This window comes from Liolophura sinensis, chromosome 9, assembly GCF_032854445.1.
Source record: "Liolophura sinensis isolate JHLJ2023 chromosome 9, CUHK_Ljap_v2, whole genome shotgun sequence".
Lineage (NCBI taxonomy): Eukaryota > Metazoa > Mollusca > Polyplacophora > Chitonida > Chitonidae > Liolophura > Liolophura sinensis.
This window is the reverse complement of record NC_088303.1, coordinates 34604068-34629260: the sequence shown is the minus strand read 5'-3', so window position 1 is coordinate 34629260 and position 25193 is coordinate 34604068. Positions and strand designations below refer to the sequence as shown.

General features: G+C 38.1%; 1 protein-coding gene across 1 annotated transcript in view; it reads left to right on the top strand.

The window, feature by feature from the left end:
* The window catches only part of LOC135475323 (kazrin-like), a 67857-nt gene extending 46840 nt beyond the window's left edge, over positions 1-21017 (top strand). Inside the window, exons 3-15 of the mRNA XM_064755173.1 lie at positions 7220-7597; positions 8641-8862; positions 9474-9634; positions 10973-11119; positions 11931-12106; positions 12591-12808; positions 13718-13911; positions 14351-14463; positions 14970-15204; positions 17099-17200; positions 17782-17948; positions 19358-19484; positions 20015-21017. Coding sequence (XP_064611243.1) covers positions 7220-7597; positions 8641-8862; positions 9474-9634; positions 10973-11119; positions 11931-12106; positions 12591-12808; positions 13718-13911; positions 14351-14463; positions 14970-15204; positions 17099-17200; positions 17782-17948; positions 19358-19484; positions 20015-20182 — 2408 coding nt within the window. The 3' untranslated portion in view covers positions 20183-21017. The remainder of the gene's footprint in view (positions 1-7219; positions 7598-8640; positions 8863-9473; positions 9635-10972; positions 11120-11930; positions 12107-12590; positions 12809-13717; positions 13912-14350; positions 14464-14969; positions 15205-17098; positions 17201-17781; positions 17949-19357; positions 19485-20014) is intronic.
* The last annotated feature ends 4176 nt before the right edge of the window (positions 21018-25193 follow it).

Genomic DNA, 25193 nt, shown 5'->3' with positions numbered 1-25193 from the left:
GATTAAACTTTATTATGATTAACTGAACTTTTTTCACCCATAAGAAATAAAGTAACTAAGTTTGTCTGCATGCAATAAATTTCTGCCAGGAATACTTTGATGTTGAAAAAGAATATTTCAAGCTTTTATACATCTCTCTAAACTGCAGATCATGTGTATGTGTTTTATGTGCTTGTGGATAACAATAGCTGTAAACTTCGTATGAACTACAGATTTTTTTTTTTTCTTTTTCATCTTGTTTCTTTTTACTTCATGGCATCCATATATGTTCGGTGCAGCTTTCACCGAACAACTTTTGGCTTCACATCATTGCAGCTATATTTATCTGACTACAACCAAACTGTTTAGGCTCAGTTTACCGCTTCGGTGGCCAAATGATTAGAGTGTCCAACTCGAAGTCGGATACACAGGAGCCCGTGATCAGACCCAGGTTTGATCAAAAGTATGACATTAAGCCCCATTCATTCATGCAATCATTCATTCAAATTTTTGCCTTTGGGTATAGTCATGAGTGGGGGCTCTGTGAGCTTTAGTGGCATATCCTTTTGTTTTCAGACTGTCCATACATTTGTAGTGATTAGTGCATTAAATGATCAAGCTCCAGCAACATGTGGATGGTCGTGGGTTTCCCACTAGGCTCCACCTAGTTTCCCCCCGATGTTGCAGCAGGATAAAAACAAAGGCTGTTTGCTATTATTGCCAAGGGAAGACAACTCCCCACTATTGATTTAAATTTCGGCTGTTTGAGCCAGAGGCCTTGATACCATGAACGGATGTTGTCATAAATGACGTCTAGCTGTTGAGATCCGCCCATCACTGGATGGCCACTTCAGTTCCGACACGAGCTGGCACATTCCTCAGGACCACCCTTTGGCAAATTTATCCATAAAATATCGCTTATGATTAAATATTGATGGCCGTCGGGATAACCCGATAAATGCTACTGGGGGAGTGCTGCGGAATGGTTGTCATGGCAGTGTGGTATTTCCGCACGTGTGTGTTCCTATATCCTATGACTCTAGTTTGTTGTTTACTTCATGCTTTATGTCAGCCGCTCCCTGTTAAACACCCAAAATACAAGTTATTAATGCAGGAATAAGCCTTAAAAGATCAATATCACTAAACTCCCACTAAAAATAGCTACTTCTTTGTTAAAATTATGAAATAAATGCTTTGTTTAACTACATCAGCTGATATATATGTCAACAAAGGCGACCAGTAAAATAGGAGTAAGAATGTGATAATACATGTAACCCTCTTCAGTCAGCGTGTCATTTCTATTTTCATTTTTATTGTCACTTCTTGTATTTAAGGTATATATTTATTTTGGCACTTTACCCTGAAATCAAGTAATTTCTCGTTTTTATTGTCCTGTATGAAAGTCCAGTGCATTGTGATCAGCACCCTGGTGATAGGTTTGTGAAAACACCTTTCCACTGATGCGTGTGCACTGATCAAAGTTTGTTCAAGGTCTAAACATTTATTCCCTGCTCAAGACTTTTGACTTCATATTGTACTGAGGGACAGCAGAGAACTCTCTCACCTTAACCCTATACCCTTGTAGTCCAGCTCACCCCACCTCTTACCCCCTCCCCATCCCAGTCTTAGCCGTTCAGTGAGGCCTCTGTATGCAGAGACAATGACCTAAGACAGGCTAAGCTCTGTTGACAAATTAGCATTTACCCGAGTGACTGGCCAAAGCACCTGTTTGTTGGCGGAGTATGCCTCACAGGTTAACGAAACGGCGCATCACCTGCACGTCAGGTAAAGTTAGCAGCCTTTAAGGCCATGGGAGCATCTCGTCATTGTTTGGCCTCCATGACAATTCCCTAAAGCACTTGCTGGTTTCCATGGCAGCACTGTAACTTCTGATTCACAGCTAGTCTTGATATGCGAAAACTTGAAAGAATCCTTGAATAAAAATTCCTCATGACCTTGACAAGTTCCTTTGCAGTAAATATTGAGTGCCCAAAATAGAAATCTTTGATAGAACAATTTTATACATGTGTGTGTGTTTTTTTTTTTGTTTTTTTTTTTGGCCCATAAGATCTTTCTGTTAAATTCTTTTTAGAGAATTAAATATAAATATTGTCTCATTGACCTGTGTGTTTTATACAAGAGCATGCCCTAATTCTTTTAATTTTTGGAACGCCTGGACTGCTCTTTTTAGCCAATAAACATGTAATTGTCACAGGAATGTGCAGTTTCCTTTTTCTCACATTGTTAGTCTATCATACGAATATATCTTTACTTTTCCAAAAAAAGAAAAAAACCTTAGTGTAAATTTTAGGACTGATATATTTCCTAAAAATAAGAAGAGTATGATTGACTGAAATATGTACTGTAATTTCTGGGTCTGATGGTTCAGATCAGTTTTAAAAGTCATGTTTATGATGCTCAACAAATATTTGTTATTCGTATTGGTAGTCAAAGTTAATTAATAATGCATGTAAAAATGAAACTTTAGGTAATGAGGAGCACACAAGTTGATAATGGACTTCTCATTTTGATGATATAAGGTGTTACATCATATACACACATTGCTCTTATTTATTGCTTTAACATAACTCTTTTAGCTCATGAAACCACAATAATGTACAATATCATATTATCATATAACATATACTCCACGGCTGCATAATATCGCACGAAGTCAATATTACCTCTCAGATATGTAGTGGTTGTCTTCTCTGATTGGCTGATTGTAACACCTTGTATTACCTTGGTCATGTAGGTGTTCGACACACCGATGCGTATCATGGTGTTACAAAACAGAGCTTGAAAGAAAAAAACCTATTTTAAACAAAGTTGCAGGGATGCCTAAACCATGCATGAAATGACAGTGCTAAATTCTCCTTTGTATGCTTTGGCTTGCACTCTACTTTAACAATGTCACTCCATGCATGATTGTTAATTGCAATTTCTTAATTTCCTGATGATGGCACACAAGTTTAAATTTATTATGTAAGACCCAGCACTACCTTTATTCTAATAGGGGTATAGTTTTGTCGTATTCAGCTAGCCACACAGGCCTATACATTCAGTGTGCCAGTCATTACATGTTAAACCATTTCCCCATCTGTCCACACCTGTTAATTAACTCTCAGAGCCCAATAATGTGGACCTCATGTGTGATTTACAAGAGGAATTTTGTGTCGGTAATTTTAAGCAAACCCTGGTACATGAAAAGATCCTTATGGTGAAGAATTCGCGAAGGAGGCCCAAGAAGACATAGGTTTATTGGGCAGTACACTCACTAATCAGTTTCACTTTTGATTTAACCTCTTGAGTCTCTAATTTTAACCATCCCTAGAATTTTGTCCTTTTTTTTTTTTTTTTACAAAGACTGTTCATTTCATTTTTATGAAGTTGTGAGTCCATTTTCATTCTAACTAGGTGTCTTATTGATAACAGTCTCTTGTAACATGGCTACCTTTCCATGTTGAAGTGGCCATTATGTATTGTTGTGTCTTTGTCATTTCTCTTTTTGCGTGCAGTTGGCTGCCTGTAAGGTGGTAGAACACTCTGCAGTCTGTGCCGACATCACAGCTTAACCTAGAAAGCATGTTTATTTGCTGTGGTTTTAGGTTCAAGCTGTGGCTTGTGCCGGGAGATTTGCTGATGTTTGCGATGCTGCCAGCGCCTTTTACCTTGGTGCAAGTCAACACCTTTGCTATTACTGTGGTCAAACTAAAGTGTCTGCCAACTGCGCTCAAATAAATCTGTATTTGTTGATTTCATGGCTTTTTTGGCCTTGTGATGTTAAGGACAAGGTTGTGTTTGATGATACCCATGTTTCTGCTGGGATTCAAGAAAATCACAGACCTGAAATATTTTTACGAATTTTGTAGCATTGAAAGTTGAGTCTGTCTATATTTTTAGTTAGCTTTCACCAAAACTCTGTTAAGGGATGTTGTCTTAGCAGTTGGCATTATGTCTGTCTGTCCTTATAGCCTTGTAAACATGCTATTTCTTGAACTCTTGTGGCCAGCCTTACCAAACTTAAATACACTGTACCACATAAACACTTAGGCCGGTCGTAAGTGGGAAGGTCTGGCAGCAACCTGCAGATGGTCGTGGGTTTCCCCTTGGCTGTGCCCGGTTTCCTCCCTCCACATTGCTGGCTGCTGTCGTATAAGTGAAATATTCTTGAGTATGGTGTAAAACACCAATCAAATAAATAAAAAAAATAAATGAACACTTAGGCTTTTTTAAGAACTCTGTTTTTGGTGCCCATGGTTATTTTATTAAGGTCTTGTGGGACATTTATATTTTTGACAGTGAAACTTGTAGACTCCGTGTCTTGAAAGTCTGAAGTCAGTTTTGATCAAACTTGTGTCACACACACATCCAGACATGTACCAGAACCTTATTACTTTCTTATTGACCTGGACATATTTTTTAAAGGTCATTGAGCCTGTGTCTCCAGTACCTTGTGAACACTCCATCTTTTTGAACACTTAAATTATAGCGGGGATTTGCAAACTTATGCTACGTTCATATTTAGCCACTGGGAAGAACCCTATTCATTTTCAGTGACCTTGGTCTATTATTCAAGGTCATTAGTGTGATTTATATTATATTTGTGACAGACGTGTAACACTGGATGTTTCACTGGATACTTGTTATTAATTACAGTAGTAAATATTTGCCAGTGGCAGTACATGATTGCTAATTAATTAGTTGTCCTTGTATTGCGTGTATTTCCATCAGTGCTGCGGGATATTTTTTTTTTTTTTGCAGTGTGCATAGATGTGTAAAATCAAGGATCAAATCACAGTAGTATTTTCTGCTTTTCTCTGAAAACGTTTTTGATCACTTAAAAATGAAGTGTTAAAGTGTTTAAGCAGTTTGTTATAAGAAGCTAGGGACTATAGCAAAGACAAAGGACTCTGATATACATACACCTTACACTGCCGGTACACCCATAAAGTTTTTCATGATTAAAAATACTGAGGTGTGCTGTTGTTGAAGCAACTTTGTCACCTGTCATTCTTTGTTCAAAGGTAAAAGTGCAGGTAAGATTACCGACCATTAGCCAGGTAAATATTACAGGGTTTTGATGATTGACAGCTATTTGACACTTCTCACCTTAGCCGTTAATGAGTATGTTTGACAGGACATTAAACCACGGTAATTGCTTTAGAAAAAAAATACGACTTGACTTAAATGCTGACTAAAATCTTCTACACTGAGGGCAAACATACCTTTATAGAGAATTAAGTGAATGAAATTGTGATGAAAATCAACTGAAAGTTTTAAAAGTGAGATATATAGATGTTCAGTTTGAAGTTGTGTGATAGAGGTAAATTTCCTAAGACTTATACCTCAAGCTTGAGTAATGCAAATACCTGTTGGAGTTTGTTCAAATAGCTTTTACCTGCAGTAATGTTTGCTCAAGCTTGGACTGAAAGACCTAGTTCATTTGGTTGTGCTTTTTGACAGCAGTGTTTGAACAGTAAACGTGTGAACGCCCGAGAAAATCTGAAAGTAAAATTTTATGCAGAACCATGTTTGAAATTTTGAAAAGTATTGTACATACAGTGATAATAAGGCCTATCAAAGAGATTCTTGATTCAGATTTATGTAACATGATCACATAGATTAAGAAATTGTTTGTTTAAAGAAAACATACTTACCCAGTAAAAAATAACTTCCCACTCAAAATTTTTGTGTCCTTTAAAATCAGTATTTTAATGTGTGAAAAAACCTTTTTTAACTTTTTTTTTTCAAATATCTCGATGTGTAATTGTATTATTTTTCAACAATTCTGATGTGCAAATCTGTATTAACAGACTTGAAAACTAATTTGAAGATTTCTTCAAATCTTCAGAGAGGAACTCTTTGACAAATAATCTGTGCATCAACTTTCACTCATAGAACTCATTCTTTATAATAAAATAAAAAAATAGCCAACCAAACTACCCAGAATTCACCGGCTGAACTTGATACCCCAAACAAACATATTTTCTTGTTGGCCTTGTGAAGAAAACTTGACATCAGCATATTTACACCCTGGAAGGACTTGTTCAAAGAAGTGTTACATATACTACATATATCAAGTTAATATTTGATATACTGCCATAAATCCATAAGCTTACTCGAAAAATGCATGCATTAGAGAGTATAAACTTAAAATGTGAAAATGAAACCTGTTTGTTTGCTAGCTGTTGCGTTCATTGTAGATGAAGTAAACAGTGTTGTAAGTCATAAATAGTGCATCGCACTGAAGCAAAATTTTGCATTTATGTACCCGTAATATTTATGCCATACACAAAGTAAATCAGTCTTATTCATTTTAATATAAAAAATGCTGCAAAATGCATTAGAATTCAAAGAAAAACATTTTCAACACACATTATCAAATTTGTTGGTGCTGTATGAATAATAACAGAGATTTTTTTTTTAAAGGAAGCAAGTGGATTTTTTAATTGCTTAATCAATCATATCATCATGTGACAGGTGTACAATGTGTTAATGAGGAAGTAGACAGGTGAGAAAGTGTACCAACTGACCAGATAAGTGGGTTGTATTGTAGGTGCACCTGTAGGAATCCTTGAGCTAAGGACAGTAAGCTTTTAAGCTTTCTCTTACCTGTCTTACAGCCTCAAGTATAGGTACATGTGAATTGCATACCTGTGTTAAGTGTGAATATCATGATTAAACTGTGGTGTGACATGAGGAATTACAAGTGTGAAAACTACATTCATGTGTCCTGTGGGTCACATGTACCAAGAGAGCCATTGTTACCTATCAATGTCTTGTACTCATATGTGTGTTGTAAGCTTCATGTACTGGTTACCAGTACTGGTTATCAGAGGGTTGTGATTTCCTTGAACAATGTGATTTGATTGCTGAGTATCATTGATGAAGTAGGCCAACTTAAGACCAAACATTCTACATATATGTACCTGAACATATGACTTGTACCAATTTCTCATGAGGTGTGGGTTAAAACCTGGCCTTGGACACAAATTTTGTATATTCGACCATTTACACTGTTTGTGGGGCCTTGGTGACAGGAAGTAACGAAAAATGCTAATGGGTAGCCAGTGCACCTCCAAAAAGTTATGAGTGCACACAGCCAAGTTCTTTTCTTATTTGACACTGCTGAGTACAGCAACAATAAAATAAACAAAATTATGCTATTTTTTAGGTGAACAATTTGTTCAGATACTGTAAGTCTAACCCCTGCTCTGTGTGTTTTATGTTTTTGCAGCAATCCAGTCCCTGGATTGTCTTAATGACCAGATCGTGCAGTACATCTTCACTCCCAAGCATGCCGATCTCACCCTGGATACAGAGCTCTCCCCCCAGGAGCAGGAGACCCTAAAGTCCTCCATGGTCCTCATTCGACGTCTCCTTCTCGATGCTCAGTCGAAATTTCGTAAAATGGTAGAGGACAATAAGCAACTAGCAGCACGCATTGATGGCTCCATATATGCAGCAAATCAGGAAGTGAATGCATTGAGGGCGGAGTTAGCCGACACGAATAAACGTCTGTCAGAGCTAGGACCCGGAGCAGTCACGAACGGACCACCAGGGGGAGGGAACAATGTCATAGCGAACACAACACCGCCACTCCCAGACAAAGATCGTGAGTGTTGTGGAATGGGTTTTGTTATTTATGTTGGTGTGTGGGGGGGTGGGACTGTGAAAGTGGGAGGATTTCTTACAAACTGGCTTTAGCATGCGCAGATAAAATTGGGAAGAAAAACATGTAAAATATGGATACGTGTAGTTTTCCCAAAGTCTAGATAACAAATAAAAACAAGTGCGAAAAAGCAGTGATTTCAAAAGTGTTTAAAGCAGCTTAAAACATCAGTAGTGGAATTTGGGGTTCAGTATTTTATTTTAGCCATAATGGAGTTCTTCCAAATGACAATTGAGTAGTAGCTTGTATGATCAGACCTAGGTTGAGGTTGAAAGAGTTGGAGTCTGGTGCTCCTGATTGAGATGATAATGTATAAAGAGCAGGGAGACACATGGTTCAATCCCAGTCACCGACTTTAAGCTTTCAAGTTTCACCTGATTTTGTTTGTAGCAGGACCTTGTTGGCAATAAAGTGTCAACACATCTTGTGGGGTCATTTACTTTTTTTTTTTTGCATTGGAGATAGGTTTACCTACCATATACATGGAATGCACATAAAGCTTGCCCTGTGAGTGAAATTGTGTGGGTCTCTCGTGGGAAAAATCTGGAGTGACTTGCCAAAGTTCAGTGGTTTTCTCTGGAACTCCAGTTCCCTCTACCTATGAAATAGTCTTGAGTGCAGCATTTGATAACAGTCAGTCTTGCATTTGGTGAGGGGCTCGGGTACAAATTAAACCATCTGTGATCTTATTTTAGTTAAGAGTGGAGATAACCTGAAACCAGCCTTAATGGTTGAAGTAGTGATAATAATGCTGTAATTGCTGTAAGTTGAATGATTCAGAATGAACTGATCCAATTATGGACAGTTAAGAGGGGAGATAACTCAAAATCAACACTGCTTGATGAGTTAATAAATAGTAAAGCTGAAGCTCCCCCCAAAGTTGAAATCGGTTTGCAAAGAGAATGAACTGATCCAGGTGTGGACAGTGAAAAGGGGAGATAACTCCACCAACGGTATCTAATGAGTTGATAATAATGATGCTGTAGCTCCCCCAAAGTTGAAGTCGAACGACGAAGAGAATGAGCTGATCCAGTTACGGGAGGAGAACAGCCGGCTACAGGCAGTGATTCAGAACATGACAAGGGATGCGGAAGGTTCCCAGGTCAAGACTCCACGACAGTCCAACCAGGTGCCTTGTTACGGGGAGCTGAAGCTGGAATTGATACAGACAAGGCAGGAGTTGAACCGCGCTAAAGGCGCTCTGCAAGGTGAGGCAGGGGTTGTGATGAGGTATACTGTAAGTTACATGTAATTACGATTCTCACTTAATAATAGATGATCGGTATGATTTCACGAGTTGCCCTTTGGGTTCTTCAATCTTTACGCTGATACCTGATAAACACTGGCTTGTTAAGCCTCCAAGCAAGATGCGTGTGTACGCCTTCGAGGCTACCAGTTTGTACTAAACTCATCTGTGGTTGCTGCTATGGAAAAACATATATACTGTAGCTGAAGGCTACCCAACAGACCCATTAAAAACACTGCAAACAAACAGTGCTATGCAAGTTTTTTTCGGGCAGCGGGGGTGGGGGCGGAAGCGACACATGTATTTTCAAATGACTAAGAGGTGGTATACCTGTCGAGTGATTGTTCAGGTTGTGTGGAGGCCATGCACCCATTGCATTATCTGGAGAAAAGTTGTCCATTCTCAATCACCTGATGTAACAGATTGATCAGTGGCAAATGTATTTCTGCAATAATTACAAGATTTAGTACTTAAAGTGATATTTCATGACATTTATTCGCCTCTAGAGACATCCTTTTTGGCGAATTTCTAAAGCAGTTGTGATAACCTTTGGTGTGTCTGTTAACTGTGTAGCTATGAAGGGTGACCGTAAACGTCTGAAGGCAGAAAAGCTGGACCTGCTGAACCAGATGAAGCAGCTGTATGGGACGCTTGAGGATAAGGAGGCAGAGTTACGGGACTTCATACGCAACTACGAGCAGAGAATGAAGGAGAGTGACGAGAGTATAAAACAGGTGAGAGAACGTTACCTAATTGGAATCAGAAACAACACGGTCGTTTCATTGCCTTTAGTGATATGACGTGGTTGTTGTGCTGAGGCTTAAGTAACAATCCAAACTTTGGTTTTGTGCCCTGCATCTGTTACAATCAGGTCAATCGCTCTCAGGGTTAAGCACCTTGTCATGTACCTAACAGTGGGTGGTGATTTACACATAGCTCTGTCTGGTTTCCCCAACACACCAACAAGACTGTTAACTTTCAGTTTGTGAAACTCCTCAAATGTGTGGCACTTTCATAAAACTGTGTACAGTGAAACTTGTGAAAACCAGACCCTTGATATATCAGAACCCCATCAACCGCTATACGCGGTCCACTATTTCCTCCATTTAAAATACATACAACCCAACCTCGATATATAGAAACCGGTCAACTTTGAACACCAGCCGAGTCTAGAAACCCTGTTTTGTACGCACAGCACTAATCAGACCTGTGAAAACTGACGCTGTGCTGCATGTTGTCTCTGTGGAACTCGTCTGTGCGCCCGTGCAGCACGTGTCCAGCCAGGGCCGCCTTCATCCAACAAAACCAACATTAATCTCGCAAGCAGTGGCTTAAAGTCCCTGGGTTACAGCACTCTTTTGCTTATAAGGGTTTGTTTATGCTGTCTTTTTTAAGTAACAAACCCAGAAAAAAGCCAAAAAAATCGTACTTGTACATAAAAGCAACTTTAAAAATACAGCATGACATAACTGTGACCCCTTCAGAACATATGAGTGAAAGACCAGCAAAGTTGTGCAGGATCGAGATGTCACTTGCCAATAAAGTTTCTTTCGTTAAATCCAAAAAATTGATCAATCGGCCGCTATGAAAAGTGAATGAAAAAGGTGACTGTGTATTCATATTTGTGGTTGAAATACCGGCACGTGTTAAATAAAGTTATACCGGCTGCAGATGCACTTTAGGCCTGTACACGTGATCCCAATAAACCGGTCACCTGTCAGAAGTGACAATTTTTATTGGTCGCTTTTCACAGGTTTCACTGTTTTTCTGTGTTATGAAGTCTGAAAATAGACAAGATATATTGACATTTGCCCATGTAAACTTTTGTACAATGTAGCCACATATAGTTTAAAAGGTCAAAGTACACCTGCAGCAGAGACTTTTTCATTTACATATAAATGTTTATATTTATTTTATTGCAAATTCATTGTCTTGTGCCATTTAGTAGGTGCTGAAAACCAAAGTAACCTGCAGACTTAAAGTTTGAAATGTTGAAGCCTGCTTCTACTGTTTTTGTTTTCGCTTTTGTGACTGCCTTGTAATATTTTTCTTTTTGTGACTACCTTATTTAGCTGGCAGGAGAGAAAGAAGAGTCCGAGCGTGAGAAATGGGAGATTATCAAGCGAGCCCGAGAAGCAGCCGAGAGGTCGGTTATTCTGAGGTCTCAGCTGGACATGAAGGTTGAACATATCAAGTCCCTTGAGGAGCAACTCTCTGAGGTCAGCTTTGTCAAAGGGTCAAGGTTGTTTAAGAATTAGGTTGGGGTCAAGGTTAAAAAATTAGGGTCACGGTTATAATGGGTTGTCTTCTCCACCTGCAGCATTATGAATTTAGCATACTTATTGTCTGAAATAGATATGTGTTGGTTAATCATTTGACCGTCAATGATAAAAATGAGGAAAAAACAACATAAGTTGAACCTAAATTCCTTAGTTTGCCAGTTCATCATGGCAGAATGTACCAGACAGAACCCAATAAAAGTTGACTTTTATGTTCACAGTTTCAAAAGATGTAGGTTGAGTTTGGCTCAAATTTGTCTGTTTTATTGACACTTAGCTCAGTGCTATCATTGCAAACCATTGCTCTTTGTGTTTGTCAGCATGTGTAAGGGGAGATCATTAAATGATAATACAAGCCCTGCAGATCAAGGGAAATAACCACTGTTATGGTTTGACGGATCAAGAGAAATAACCACTGTTATGGTTTGAACATTGTGATGTTAGCCTGATAGTCTTAATGTGAAGACAAATATCTACACAAAATGTAACATTTAAGAACAGATATGAACACAGGCTTACATAGTATATCTTCCTCAGCTGTTAAAGACAAAGTTTGGGCAAAAAATAATAATAATCAGTTGTAAATTACTCATTTACAAATACACCTTGCTCACGAAAATCATACCTTATTGGATAAGAAAGTAGTTTTGAACAGAGGTACAGGCTTTGCCGTCTGGAACGTACGACAATTGTATATATACACACATATATATATTTATATACACACACATATATATATTATATTTTGCAGGCTAGAGATGAAGCGTCCAATCATAGTCTGAAAAACAGTTTCACCCCAGAGATGATGCCCTCCCCTTCAAGTGGTAACACGGCAACCACACCGAGTGAGGACCTCCCACCTTACGAAACCCCACCTCCTTCTGCCTCATACAAGTCCAAGGAGGACAACTTTGACAGTAAGCAGTTGTATCACTCTATCTGATCTCACTCTCATCAAACTATTTGTGTCTTGATTTAAGGTGGATTTACATCCATAATTTTTACAATAGATGTCACATTTTTATGCCATTAAGTTATAGAACTTCATTTATGCACAGCAAGAAAATAAGCTATATGTGCTGACATAAGGTACAACATAGCATTTCAAAAATACACCTCAGGATCAAGAGCCAGAAAAACAGTAACTCTACTACAACAATGCCATTCATAGCACCTAAAGAAACATTTCATTTCTGTTACATAATTTATGCCATTCATAAATGGGAGCCTATTACTAGCTACCATTAGTAGCTCAGCTTATCAGCAAAAATGAATAGCTGTGTTACAGTCTTTCCTTAAAAAGTATTTTTAATGTTGCTTTTATGTACAAGTACGATTCTTGGCCTTTTTCTGGGTTTGTCACTTAAGGCTTTCCTTGAAATCAGATGTTTCCCATTTCAGTTCCCACGAGCACTCCTATAGAAGACAAGAGCACGACGGTAACCCCTTTCTTGAGCCTCCTGAATTACAGCGCAAACAACAGCGGCACCACCAACCAGGAGGACCACTTAGACCATAGCGGGGAATCCAAGAGGAAGAAGCGGAGGAGTTTTGGCTCATTGTCCAAAGTTTTCAGTATTGGTCGCACTCGACGTTCTATTGCCGTTCCTACAAATTTGGATTTGGAGGGTGAGTTACTATATGTTAGGGTGTGAGATCAATACATGCTTATGTCATGCCCTGAGCATGGGCGCCCAGTAACAGGTACAGCCGTGTTAAACAAACTGTTAAGGGTGGTGTCTTAAAAAAGTACTGCAGGTATTGAGCTCAAGGTTAAAAACATGTAGAGCTTCAATAACACGAGGGGGATATTCCATCATTAATTCAATCTGGACATATTAAATACTATAAATTACTGAATTCCTGACTCATTGTATTGTGTATTAGAATCAAAGTTAAACAAAATGTTAGGCATACGTAGCGACTCAAAAGGTACAGCATGTATTGAGCTGAAGTTTTATATGCCCGGAAAGCACTATGACATAAGGAATGTGTTCCATCCCTGATGCTCTATGTGAATATTAATTACCTTAAATTACCAAATTCATGATTTCAGTACTTTATTTATTGAGCTGAAGTTTTGCATTCATGTGTCTCCTAGAGATGACCTCTTGCTACCAAATCTAAGTTATGTAATGTAAAAATCTTAACCTAAATCTTGAATTTTAAAATTTTTACGAGTACAGTTGTTCTTAAGAAGAATCTCTGTGGAGTAGCAGGTTGTGGCTTAACACAGTTACTTAAAAGGAGAAATTATGGTTTTATATAGCCTATTTGGAAGGAGATGTGATTTGTCAGTGTTGTAGGGGGCAATATGGATTAACATATAAAATTCATATTATACTGGGTTGCCATTAAAGAGTGTGCTATATTCGTACCTTTTCGCCCCCTGAACAAGAACCTGAACTGTAAACCAAAAGAAAAAAAAAATCACTGAGATGATGAAACTGAGTTATTATATGAGCTTGATGAGTTTTAGGATGATGAGTTTTCCTGAGAAGAAAACTAATTTTGCATTCACTTTTCTCCTGTTTTCAGAACATGACGGCTCTAGTCTAAGGGTCAGTTTACTGAGTGCTCATAATTACCAGGAAAAACTGCAGATAATTGACCAATCTAAAGACACTCATATGTCCTCCTGGAAAGCCAATCAGGTGCTAGCATGGCTGGAGATTGTTCTCAGCATGCCTTTATATGGAAAACTCTGTGCTGAAAATGTCAAGAGTGGCAAGGTACTGTTTTAACTTCCTCTAAATATATGTGATAAATAGTTTTGATAGTTTTAAAACATTCCTGTGGAGAAAGAAAAATGTTGTAATCGGCAAATCAAAATCACCACGAAATCATAGGGCTTGAAATGGACCAAATTTCTTGTCTGTTTGGCAACTTAATTTTGTTTTATTTGTGAACCAACACTTAAAGCATCCAAAAATGAAATAAAAATAAATTGAAACTTCACTGATTTATTTTGTCCGATCTTGAGGTTTTTCAATCTCAGGGATATGTCTTCAACAGGAAATATTGCTGAGTTATTAGACATTTTTTCAGTTTAATATTTATGCCCCCCAACAACATGAAGAAAGATTCATTCTTTGGTAAAGCCTTTCTTCCTACCAGTTGTTGACACCTGCCAACACACTGTTCAAACTCTTTGAATGCTTGTTTGTCCAGGTATTGTTAGATCTCAGTGACGCAGAGCTAGGGTCTGCCCTGGGAATCACAAACATCTTACACAGACGCAAGTTACGGCTGGCAATAGAGGAACACAGGGACCCTAGCAGTGTGTAAGTACATGTACACAAACATGGACATTATTTGGACATATGGTCTAATTTCAGGAACTCAGAGTTACAGTCATGCATGTGCATTGGTGATATATTGTATTTTATACGTCCTACATAATATAGCCATTCTGTGAAGTAAAGCATGTACCTGAGAAACAGGAATACATTGCAGTTTTCATATCGCACATGTACAGTAGGAAGTTTGATTTCAAAAGTACTCAGATTTGTTATTCACTTAGCAAAGGGCATAAGTCGCAGAATTCTGTATTGAGGAATTTGCACCTGTCTCCGAACATGTTGAATATCAATTTTCTAATTATCACACAACTATGACCCTATACATTGTCTGTTTTTCACTCCTATATCTTAACCACATAGTGGTGTCAGGTTCAACTGGTGTAATCAGTGTAAAAGTGTAATCAGTCATTAATAATGATAATACTGTTTGCATATAATGATATGCCCTGTCTTCTATAACCATGTAGGTATGTTAATGTGTTGAACAGGAAGTGCCCTAAAATGTCACTGGTGGACCACACCTGGGTGGCTCACCGCTGGTTACCTGACCTCGGCCTCAAACAATACATGACTGTCTTCGAGGTGCAGCTGGTGGACGGACGACTGCTCAACATCATAACGCGTAAAGACCTGGAGAAATACCTGGCCATCCACAGGAAGTTTCACCAGGCCAGTATTCTGAATGGAGTGGAGCTGTTACGGAGGGTGGGCTTCGACAAAGAGGTGAGATTAAAAGTTGGGAATTATTCCAGAAATATTTGCTTTGAAACTAATGCCATACGGAGTTAAATTACTAAACAGAAAAAGTTTGTGAAGTACTAAGTTATCGTTATTTCAAATATATACAAAGTATCTTTATTTATTCCATAAATGTGACCCAGGACATGGGATCAAGGTGGTGGGATAAATATCGTATCTCACTTTCGTCAGTGTTGAGAGGGCTACATGTACATGTACTTGATTGGCTCACTAAAGTTCATTCATAAAAATCAGCTTATCAAAATGTACACACGGACCAGACTACTTTTTTTAATTGTGATTTTGTCGTCTGCATTTCTGGGACAGAATCATGGCAGAACGATTGAAAGCCAGAGATTTCATTTCCATAGACAATGGTGGAGAAGGGAGTATACTAAATATTGGCGAAGTATATGTACAAGTAGGAGTATATCTGATTATATAGCTGAACCTTCACCACGCCGATTATGTAAAAATGCTCCAGCAACAACACCAACAGCACCACATGCAGCCACTGCAGATACAGTACAACGTACAGGAAATTGTCTACTATACTAATGTGTCTACTACACCTAATTTCAGAAAGCCAGCACCGTGAAATATCTGACATTCTCAGCTCTGTTGTCTGGTTCCTCCCACCTTCATTTGCTTACTTCAGTCGCCGAATTAACCACAAGTAACACTGGTCAAAATTTTGCATCTAACACAGTACGTCGAAGATGGAAATCAATTGCACCAATGTCGGGGGGCCAGTCTCTGGCGGAGTTCTCAACATCCATACCCACAATAAAAATGACAAATGTCCATCCGCTGAATACCGTTGTAAAAGTCATCCTCACAGTTGTCCAAAGAAATGCAGACAGTAGTCATACATGCCTTGGAAATGTCCTGGAAGCGCATCAAAATTTCAACTGTGCTCTCACACACATGCATGTGTTACACTCCTTACTGCTTGTCCCGTGACTTGTCAGAGTCTTTCCTTGACCGACATGTTCAGAAACTGTTTAAAAACAATTGCTTGCTGTTGTGTTTTAATGGATGTAGATGATAATTTAGAAATCCTATCAAAGCTGGTGAGAGTAAAGCTGTTCTGCGTTGAACTCTTTTGTGTGTTGTATATTTGATCTTGCGTATGAATGTTGTGCTTTGGTCTGAGGACGAATGACTGGGGTCACATATTTAAATTCCTCCGCACTGCTGCACGCGCTTGTGCAAGCAGAGAAAAAGACAAAATATTCTCGCTGATTTGAGGCATAATTTTATACTTTTTTTTTGATTTTCCATGTATTTAAGGAACAGAATCTCCAAACTCGTGACCCTGTAGTATTAAATTTATTAAACTTGAGTCATAAACTTTCTCTGGCGAGAAACAAACAAAAGTTTGAACTCTCATTTAATAAATTTGATACTACAGGGTCACTTGTTAGAGATCCTCTATATACATGTATCAGATGTGGTAATGGATTGAGAAATGATCAAAATAGATAAGTATTATAATGAGAGGTCAAACTTCTACTTAATAAAATGATTCAAACCATTAAAAATTGATCGAATGATTTAAGGCATAGGTAAAACCAATCAATCCTTTTGGTGTAGAGGAAGTGCAGCAAAAGGCATTGTACGTGTTTTCATTTTTTTTTTTTTTTTTTTGATGTTTGAATCTCCTAATGTGAGAATGTCAGTTTGACATGATTCATTATTAGCATCATTTGATCTCTTGATGACTAATAATGGAACCGTCTGTCAGCCAAGGGGAAATATTCCAGATCATACAATCCTGAGACATACTAGATACCTGTTACTTTGACCAGCTGATAATAACTACCTGTCAACCTAGTCTGGTGCCATCTGTCTGATCCGTGTTGTTGTTGTACTGCAGGTTTTGTCTCAGAGGCGAAGTCAGTGTGAGAGCAAAGACACAGATCCTCTGGTCTGGACCAATCAGAGGGTCATTAAGTGGGTACAGTCCATTGACCTTGGGGTGAGTCCATTACCATTAAACTTTGGGTGGTGTCAGGTTGTTGTGTTTTAGTGATTGTACAAGTACTGTAGGTATATCTTAGTGGAATGTAATGGTCCTGTAATGGACATGTATAATTCAAGTTTGAATTCTGCATTTCTGTCACAGACAAACTTCAGACATTAATACTCAGGCTTTTACCAAAAGTTTAATTCTATTTAGATGTCATCTAAAAACATTCATCCACCTTAAGGGCCATTTAAGAGGGTTTTTTTCGTTGAAGTTGAGTATTTTCTGATCAGCAAAACTGAAATGTTTTTTGTTTTATTAAAGGTATTACTTTAAGACCTTCGTGCTTCTGAAAGTGCATTATTACTGGCTAAGCATTTCAAAATTCGAAGTTTTCAGATTTTCATTTGCAGAGTTCAGTGCTTTTCAGCATGAGTAGTGCACAGAGGCAGAATATTTGTAAACATGGTTGTCATACATGTACATTGAGTTACATTTGTTTCCTTTGGAGAAGTAATATGTCTTCATCATTTTTACTGAAAATATTATTAAAGTATAATCTGTGTCAACTGGATTATTTTTTTGCTGTGTAGGAATATGCTGACAACCTCGTGGATAGTGGTGTTAATGGTGCTCTTATGACCCTGGAGCCGTCCTTCAATGCTGATGTCATGGCAACTGCCTTAGGTATCCCTCCCTCCAAATCTTATGTCAGACGCCATCTCACATCAGAGTTAGACACTTTGCTTAAACCTGCCAGGTAAGGATTTATCTTAATGTCTTGTTTTCTTTGCAAGAGGAGGAATTCAGCCCCTGAATAACAAAGTGGCACCCTGAAATGTAGCTTTCACCTTAAGTCATGAGGCTAGTTGGGTACATGGTGAATTTCACTGCTTTATTTAAGGACCCCTGGTTTCCTTCTTTCCTCTGGTTTACTCCAGGCTCACTGGTTTCCGACGGGCCCTCTAGTTTCCTCAAGACCCTATGATTTCCTCTAGGCCTAGGGTTTCCTGTGGGCTCTCTGGTTTCCTCTTTGTTCTCTTGTTTACTCTGGGCTGTCTGTCTTCCCCCCTGCTCTCTGGTTTCCTCTGGGCTCTCTAGTTTCCTCTGGGCCCTCTGATTTCCTCTGCCCTCTCTGGTTTCCTCTGGGCTCTCTGGTTTCCTCTGTGTCCTCTGATTTCCTCTACACTTTCTGGTTTCCTCCTCATTTAAACATGATCGCCATCATGTGTAAGTGAAAAAATTCTGGAGTATTGTGTTAAAACCAAGTGGAACAAAGTGATCTTCCAGCTGATAGAAACTGGGATGGTTGAACAGTCTTATCAGGAGCTGTTCAGATAACTTTCTCTTAGCTGAAGAGGTTGTATCTTCGTAACCAGATACATCTGACTAGGCTGTGGCTTTACATCAGGAGGTTTTATCAGGTACACCAGATCAGGTGCAGAAACATCATCCATAAACTTGATTGCTGTTGTATAGGTGAAATATTTTTAGGCTCGGCCTATCACCAGTCAAGTAAACACATGTTAAGGGTAAATAAATTCATGCACAGGGAGGAGCCTGAATTCAAGCGTACTATTGTCTGCGATGTCTGGTGGTTGCTGTACACATGCCATCACTGAATTTCTGCATGCGATGGTATGATACCTTCCCTTGTGACACTTTATGTGCACTTCAATAAATTAATCATGTTCATGAATGGAGGTAAGTGGACCACAGAAATTAGTGGCCAGTGTCCTCTCAGCAGCCTACGGATGTACAGCGTAAAACACCAATCAAATAAATAAATAAAATTAGTGGAGGACCACACTGATTATCCCAACAACCACTTTTCTTGTTGGGGCCCTCTGTGGCTTAGTTGGTTAATGCTCTTGCGCATTGTAATGACCCAGGTGCCTCTCACCAATATGGTCGCTGTAAGTTCAAGTCCAGCTCAGGCTGGCTTCCTCTCCAGCCATTTGAAGGAAGGTCTTCCAGCATCCTGTGGATGGTTGTGGGTTTCCTCCGGGCTCTGCCCGGCTTCCTCCCACCATAAAGCTGGCCGCCGTCGTATAAGTGAAATATTCTTGAGTTCAGCGTACAACACCAATCAAATAAATAAATAAAATAAACTTTTCTTGATAATTGTCTATCATATTTTGACTGTCATGTTTCATCATACTTCCACAGAGCGGCTCTGGAAACAGGAAGTGGGGAGAAAAAGAAACCAAGTGGAGGGACTCTGGGAAGGTCTTTCACTCGGTCATTTCGAGGAGGCAGCGCAGACGAGAGCTCCTCTTCAAGGTTTAGTTTTCGGGTAAGTTAATCTTCTGATATGCTTTTCATAACCTGTATGGCAATTGCACCTGTAGTGATTGTTTTCACGTTCAGTGCCCCAAGCTATAAATGGTATGTCTTAGTATGGTGCGAAATACCTGTGAATTAAATTGATTTAGGTATGCGTTAATATAGACAAGAGTTTGTGACACTTTGTGTTAAAAAAAAAACATCAAAGTTGGCTTCAAAGATGTGAAATTTAAGTTATGTACTGTACAAAGCTGCCACCATCATATAAGTGAAATATCCTTGAGTATGGCGTAAAACAGGAATCAATTAAGGAAATAAATGTCACAGGTCCAAATACAGCCCATATTTTTTTGACTGCGCCATACAATCAGGAGTTTTTGTTGGTACCTGACAAAGATCATTGGTTTTCTCCACTCATTAATCTGACAGCCATCAAATAAAGGACAAAATTTTTGAGAACAACATTTAATGCAAGTCAGTCAGTAAATAAATATGATTTAAGCATTATCGATACTAAAGCTTGATATGATCGCTTCACAGGGGTCAATAGGCCGTGCATTTGGACGAAAAGTGAAGGAAGACTCACGGCATTCCTTTGACCATGACACTCCAGGGCGGCAAAAACCCACCATTTCTGGTCCCATTTCTCCACCAATCAAAAACAGCTCCTTCTGCTCGGATATCATGCTGTCCGACAACAGTGCATAGTTTTATGGCAATATCAAGTGCTCAGACAGTTTCGGAAAAAACTTGGCAATGATTTTTTACTTCATTCCAGAGAAAATTTTTAAAAGAAAAATGTAAATAATGCTGAAGATGAATTAAGTGAATGTGTTGTGTTGGGATAAACGCTAAGGAGCATTATACATGATGCTTTCATTCTAAAAGATCTCGTTTGTATATTAATTACTCTATCAGCTGATGGGAGTGTTGTTGTTTTCTGAAGTAGTCAAGTGTGAGGAATTTACCTAGTCCAAACTGCTGAAGGCTACAAATGTATGTTACATTGTGTGATGAGGTGTTCCTCAGTGGTCAACAAAGTTGTATAATAATACAAGACATATTCATGTATATGTAGAACTAATTCATACTGTGTAACTTTTGATTGTTACACTTGTATAATAATACAGGACATATACATGTATATGTAGAACTAATTCATACACTGTAACTTTGGATTGTTACACTTGAACCAGTACTTGGATTTCACCAGCACTATGGCTGTAGTGGTAAAATGTGTCACAAAGTTACAAATGACTGTAATTTATTTGCATGTGTAGTGTTGCAACATTTGCAACATATGCAAGACTGTGATTGTTGCAAATCTATTGTCATCAAACAGTTCGCACATTTGACACAAAGCACTTTTTGTATTGAGGTAATTGAGGCAAGGCCCTTGAAGTTTTACCAGTATTACATAAGCTGTCCTGACTTGTGAATAGGACTTGTTTATTGTTAAACAAGCTCACATGCAGACGATTCATCGCGTGCAAACGACTCCATGTGAAAAGCCAGAATTTAAGGTCTCGCTGCACTTCCATACACGTATGTATATCAGTATTCTCTCATCTTTTCTTGCAAACAATTGCTGACAGGGATGTTCATGCAATGTCTTGTTTTTGACACAATTTGCGAGAAGAGTTGCGAATAACTGATTGACCAGGCTTTATACAAGTGGATCAGTGCTTTGATTCAGGAGTGTAAATTTCGGCTCAGTTGTGATCAGGATGGGGCATTTGTTTTTGTTGAAACATGCTTTTGAAGTGTGATACATATGACGTGTTCTGTATATTTTTTTTTTTTAAATTTTGGTGCTTTTAAAAAAACAAGGCCTAATACAGTATTGTCTGGGAAATTTTAAGACGGGGTTTTAAAATGGGCAGTATTCTGGCTGCAGAAGTATTTGAGGAATCTTCAATTGTTGTGGTGGCCTACTCAGTTTTTTAACCTGTATCTGGCCGGTGTAAAAATCTTTAGTTTACTTTAGGCCTGTGTGGCAAAGCTTTTCTGTTTCATATAATACATTTTCCCCTGATGTCACATGCAGCTTCATGAAAAATGTTGGCTTGTAACTATAACCTACTGCTGGTGCTGTGAAAAAAAAAAAAAAAGAAAAAAAGCCAAACTTCAGATGACATTGCAATTTCCAAGATTTTGTTTTGTAACATATGTACATGTATTCCCATGGTTTTTAATGTCACAAGATGTAAAATTTTATGACCATTCTGACTTGGCATTTATGTGTATATTTTGCAGTGAAGAAAAAGAGCTCCATGTGATAGCCGGAGCATTTTAGAAGTATAACCATTTTTGGGATTACTCATCTCTGTTTTGGGATGTCCTCCGTCGTCAAATTCTGATTGTTGATTTTTGCTATGGTATCTGTGCAGCTTTCCATGACCATAGGTGATGACAAAAGACCATGCAGTTTTGACAAAATTAACATATAAAAAATGTTTTACATATAAAAATTTTTACTTGGGATCATCATTGCGCATTTTTTTTTTTAACATTAACTTTGTACAACTGAAACCTAGCAATCGAAACATTCCATTTCGTGGGCATCAGTGCGTATTTTATCTTCATGCCCTAAATTTTAACCCTAATGTGTCGTAACTCTAAGGGTATAATGGTACTTGTCACAAAAACAACAATATATATAGGTTATATCTGTCATTGATGAATGGCTGCTATTTGATAAAGAGCAGATTTGTTTATTACTATTTGAAACATGAGCGTATAGTGTGTGGAACGTACTTGTAAATTTGTATTGTTTTGGGGGTTTTTTTCAAACAGGGTTGTTATATCCCAGTGATTAGGAACTCATTCGTCACATTATACAAATGCTGAAACGCGAATTCCTTTTCTGGCTGCAGTTTCAATAGGTGCAAAGAATTAAATTTGGTTAGAGCTGCACCATCCTGTTGTTTGGCTTAATGGATAAACCAATTTTCCCCGAGACTCTTCTTCCATACAATTACTTATACTGTACCTTTTTTTTTAGTGATATTTTTAAAGTGTTGTGATTTTATATGGTATAATTTTTCAAAATACAGCCTGTGATTCTTAGTAAAATGTCCTACCCAAAACATAACTTAATGACCCAAAGTAAACACCTGTCGCCAACATCCCATTACAGTAATTGTTGAACTGAAACAGATTACCAAAAATATGGCACCAAAACATCATATTTATTTTCATAACTGCATGTGATGTCACTGTATTTAGTCTGGTGTGATGAATTAAGGATTTTGAAAAGCATTTACTGGCTAATAATAATTCATTGTTTGTATATTGCTACAAAGATTGATCTCATATTTGGTTAGACGTTTTGTAAATCTATCTCAAGTAATGTAAATGTTTTTTAAATTTAAAATTGACTGATTCTTGAAATAACCTTTACTTGGTTCAAAGTAGTAAGTACACCAGTTTGTAAACCATGTAAGAACTGCTATGCATTTGTATATGTTAATCCTCTGTTTGTTTGACTTATAATAAATCTGATACCACCATAACAACAGAAGAAGCAATTCTCTGTACAGCGCTTGTATGTATGACTCTGAGATCTGTCACATTCTTCTCAGCTTAGCTTTCAGAAAATACACACACTTATTTGGAAGACACCTGGGGACATGACCAACTTGATCTCAGAGCTAATTATAGGGAAAAATGAGGTGGCTCAAATGTTTTGAAGCATTTCAAAATAATTCTTTTGTGAAAGTAATGTTTTAACATCATTGGGTAAAGTTTGATTTGCAAGTAAACACTTCTTATTTATTGTCCTTGGGGCTAGGTGCAATGTTGGTTGTTATGAACAAAACTGCGTGAAGGATTTGAAAGAAGAATGTGAAAAATATTAAGGGGAGATAACTAAATGAAAGCCCTGATAGCAACAGGAACTGGAGTATATAGCAGCCAGGTTTGAATTACACGTCAATTTTTTTTTTTTTTTGGCTAAACTTATTCAAATCCATTTGAATATAAGCAGTGTAGTGAATTTAGTTATGCTAACCGCTAAAGTGTTAGTGTTAATCACATGCCTGATTTCAGATTTCTTGGTTAAAGATGGAAACACATATATGTACATGAATCCGGAAAATCAAACCCCTGCTGTTTTCTGCAAATATTCTGCACAATCTGAGACATACGCAAATGTCCGTTTATTTGTTTTTCAAAAAGAAGTATTTTCATGGGTCATTTTAGGTGAACGTTGTGTACATGCATGTTTCATGCGGTGTAATTACCATATGTAAGATGCCTGCCTTTAGAGCACTTGTATTAATGTTGCTCTCTTATGTACTTGATTTTAGTTTCCATTGTGATTTACGTCTTGATATATAGATTTCAAATTTTGTTGTAAATATATCGTGTACTTTTATCAAGCAGATTTTATGAAAATAAATTTATTTGATAGAGATCACTGTTTTTCTTCATTCACATGCAGTTTGGTGTGGAATATGCAAGCAGGCATGTATGTATAAGAGTCCAGAGCATACATGCAGTTCTCAATATGCTTGTGGTATCAAATCTCTGTACGTCCATTGGGGGGCCTCCGTGGCTCAATCGGTTAGCGCACTAGCGCAGCACAATGACCCAGGAGTCTCTCACCAATGCAGTCGCTGTGAGTTCAAGTCCAGCTCATGCTGGCTTCCTCTCTGGCCGTACGTGGGAAGGTCTGTCAGCAACCTGCGGATGGTCGTGGGTTTCCCCTGGGCTCTGCCCGGTTTCCTCCCACCATAATGCTGCCCGCCGTTGTATAAGTGAAATATCCTTGAGTACGGCGTAAAACACCAATCAAATAAATATATAAATAACTGTACATCCATTTTGTCTCCGCCAGTATCTTAATGTATAGGCCACCAGATAAGTAAAAGTGATTTGCGTTCTTGACCAATGTTCAAGTACAAGACCAACATCAAGACCTATAAAAGAGAGCAGTAATGGTTGAGTGGTTATATAGAGCTTGTACTTTCCAATCACTAACCTGATCAGATGCGAGTTCAATCTTATACCCACTCAGGGAATTTTTCTGATTCCCAATGAGAGGTAATAAGCGTTTTTTTTGGTGCTCTCTTAATCCGTGTGGTCTTGCATGAAATTCTTTAAACACTATTTGTCTTCCACCAGCAAGACATATATTGCACAACTGGAGAGTTTGCCAATGACTGACTAAAGGTTGGTAGTATAATATTAAAATTCCAGTTCCCTCACGGGTAAAGTGGCAAATATCCACATTTCCCACATATATAAAATGATGCAGTAAACATCGACCAAATTAATAAATCAAGGCATATTATCACTGCAGATTCATGTGTTTGGAGTTGCCTGGATTTGAGCCCATGACCTTATTGTTTAAGATAAGTGTACTATAGTCTCAAGTGTAGCCTCTTCGATTAATAAGCCCATTAATGAGTTAATTGCACTGATTTTTCTTTGAGAAAGTGAAGATATTTACTGTGATGAATTAAATTACCACTTATATCTTGAATCACAAGTTCAAATCTATCAAGAGCCATTTTTTTTTTATCTTAAGGTAATCATCAAGTGCACAGTATCTGCCTCTTGAAAACCTAATAAATACTGCCACAGTGCTTTGGGAATGTGGAAAGTACATTTATATCTCTGCCAGGTTTCCTCTCACCATAATGCTGGCTGCCGTCGTATAAGCAAAATACTTTTGAGTATGGTGTAAAACACCAATGAAATGAATAAATGACAT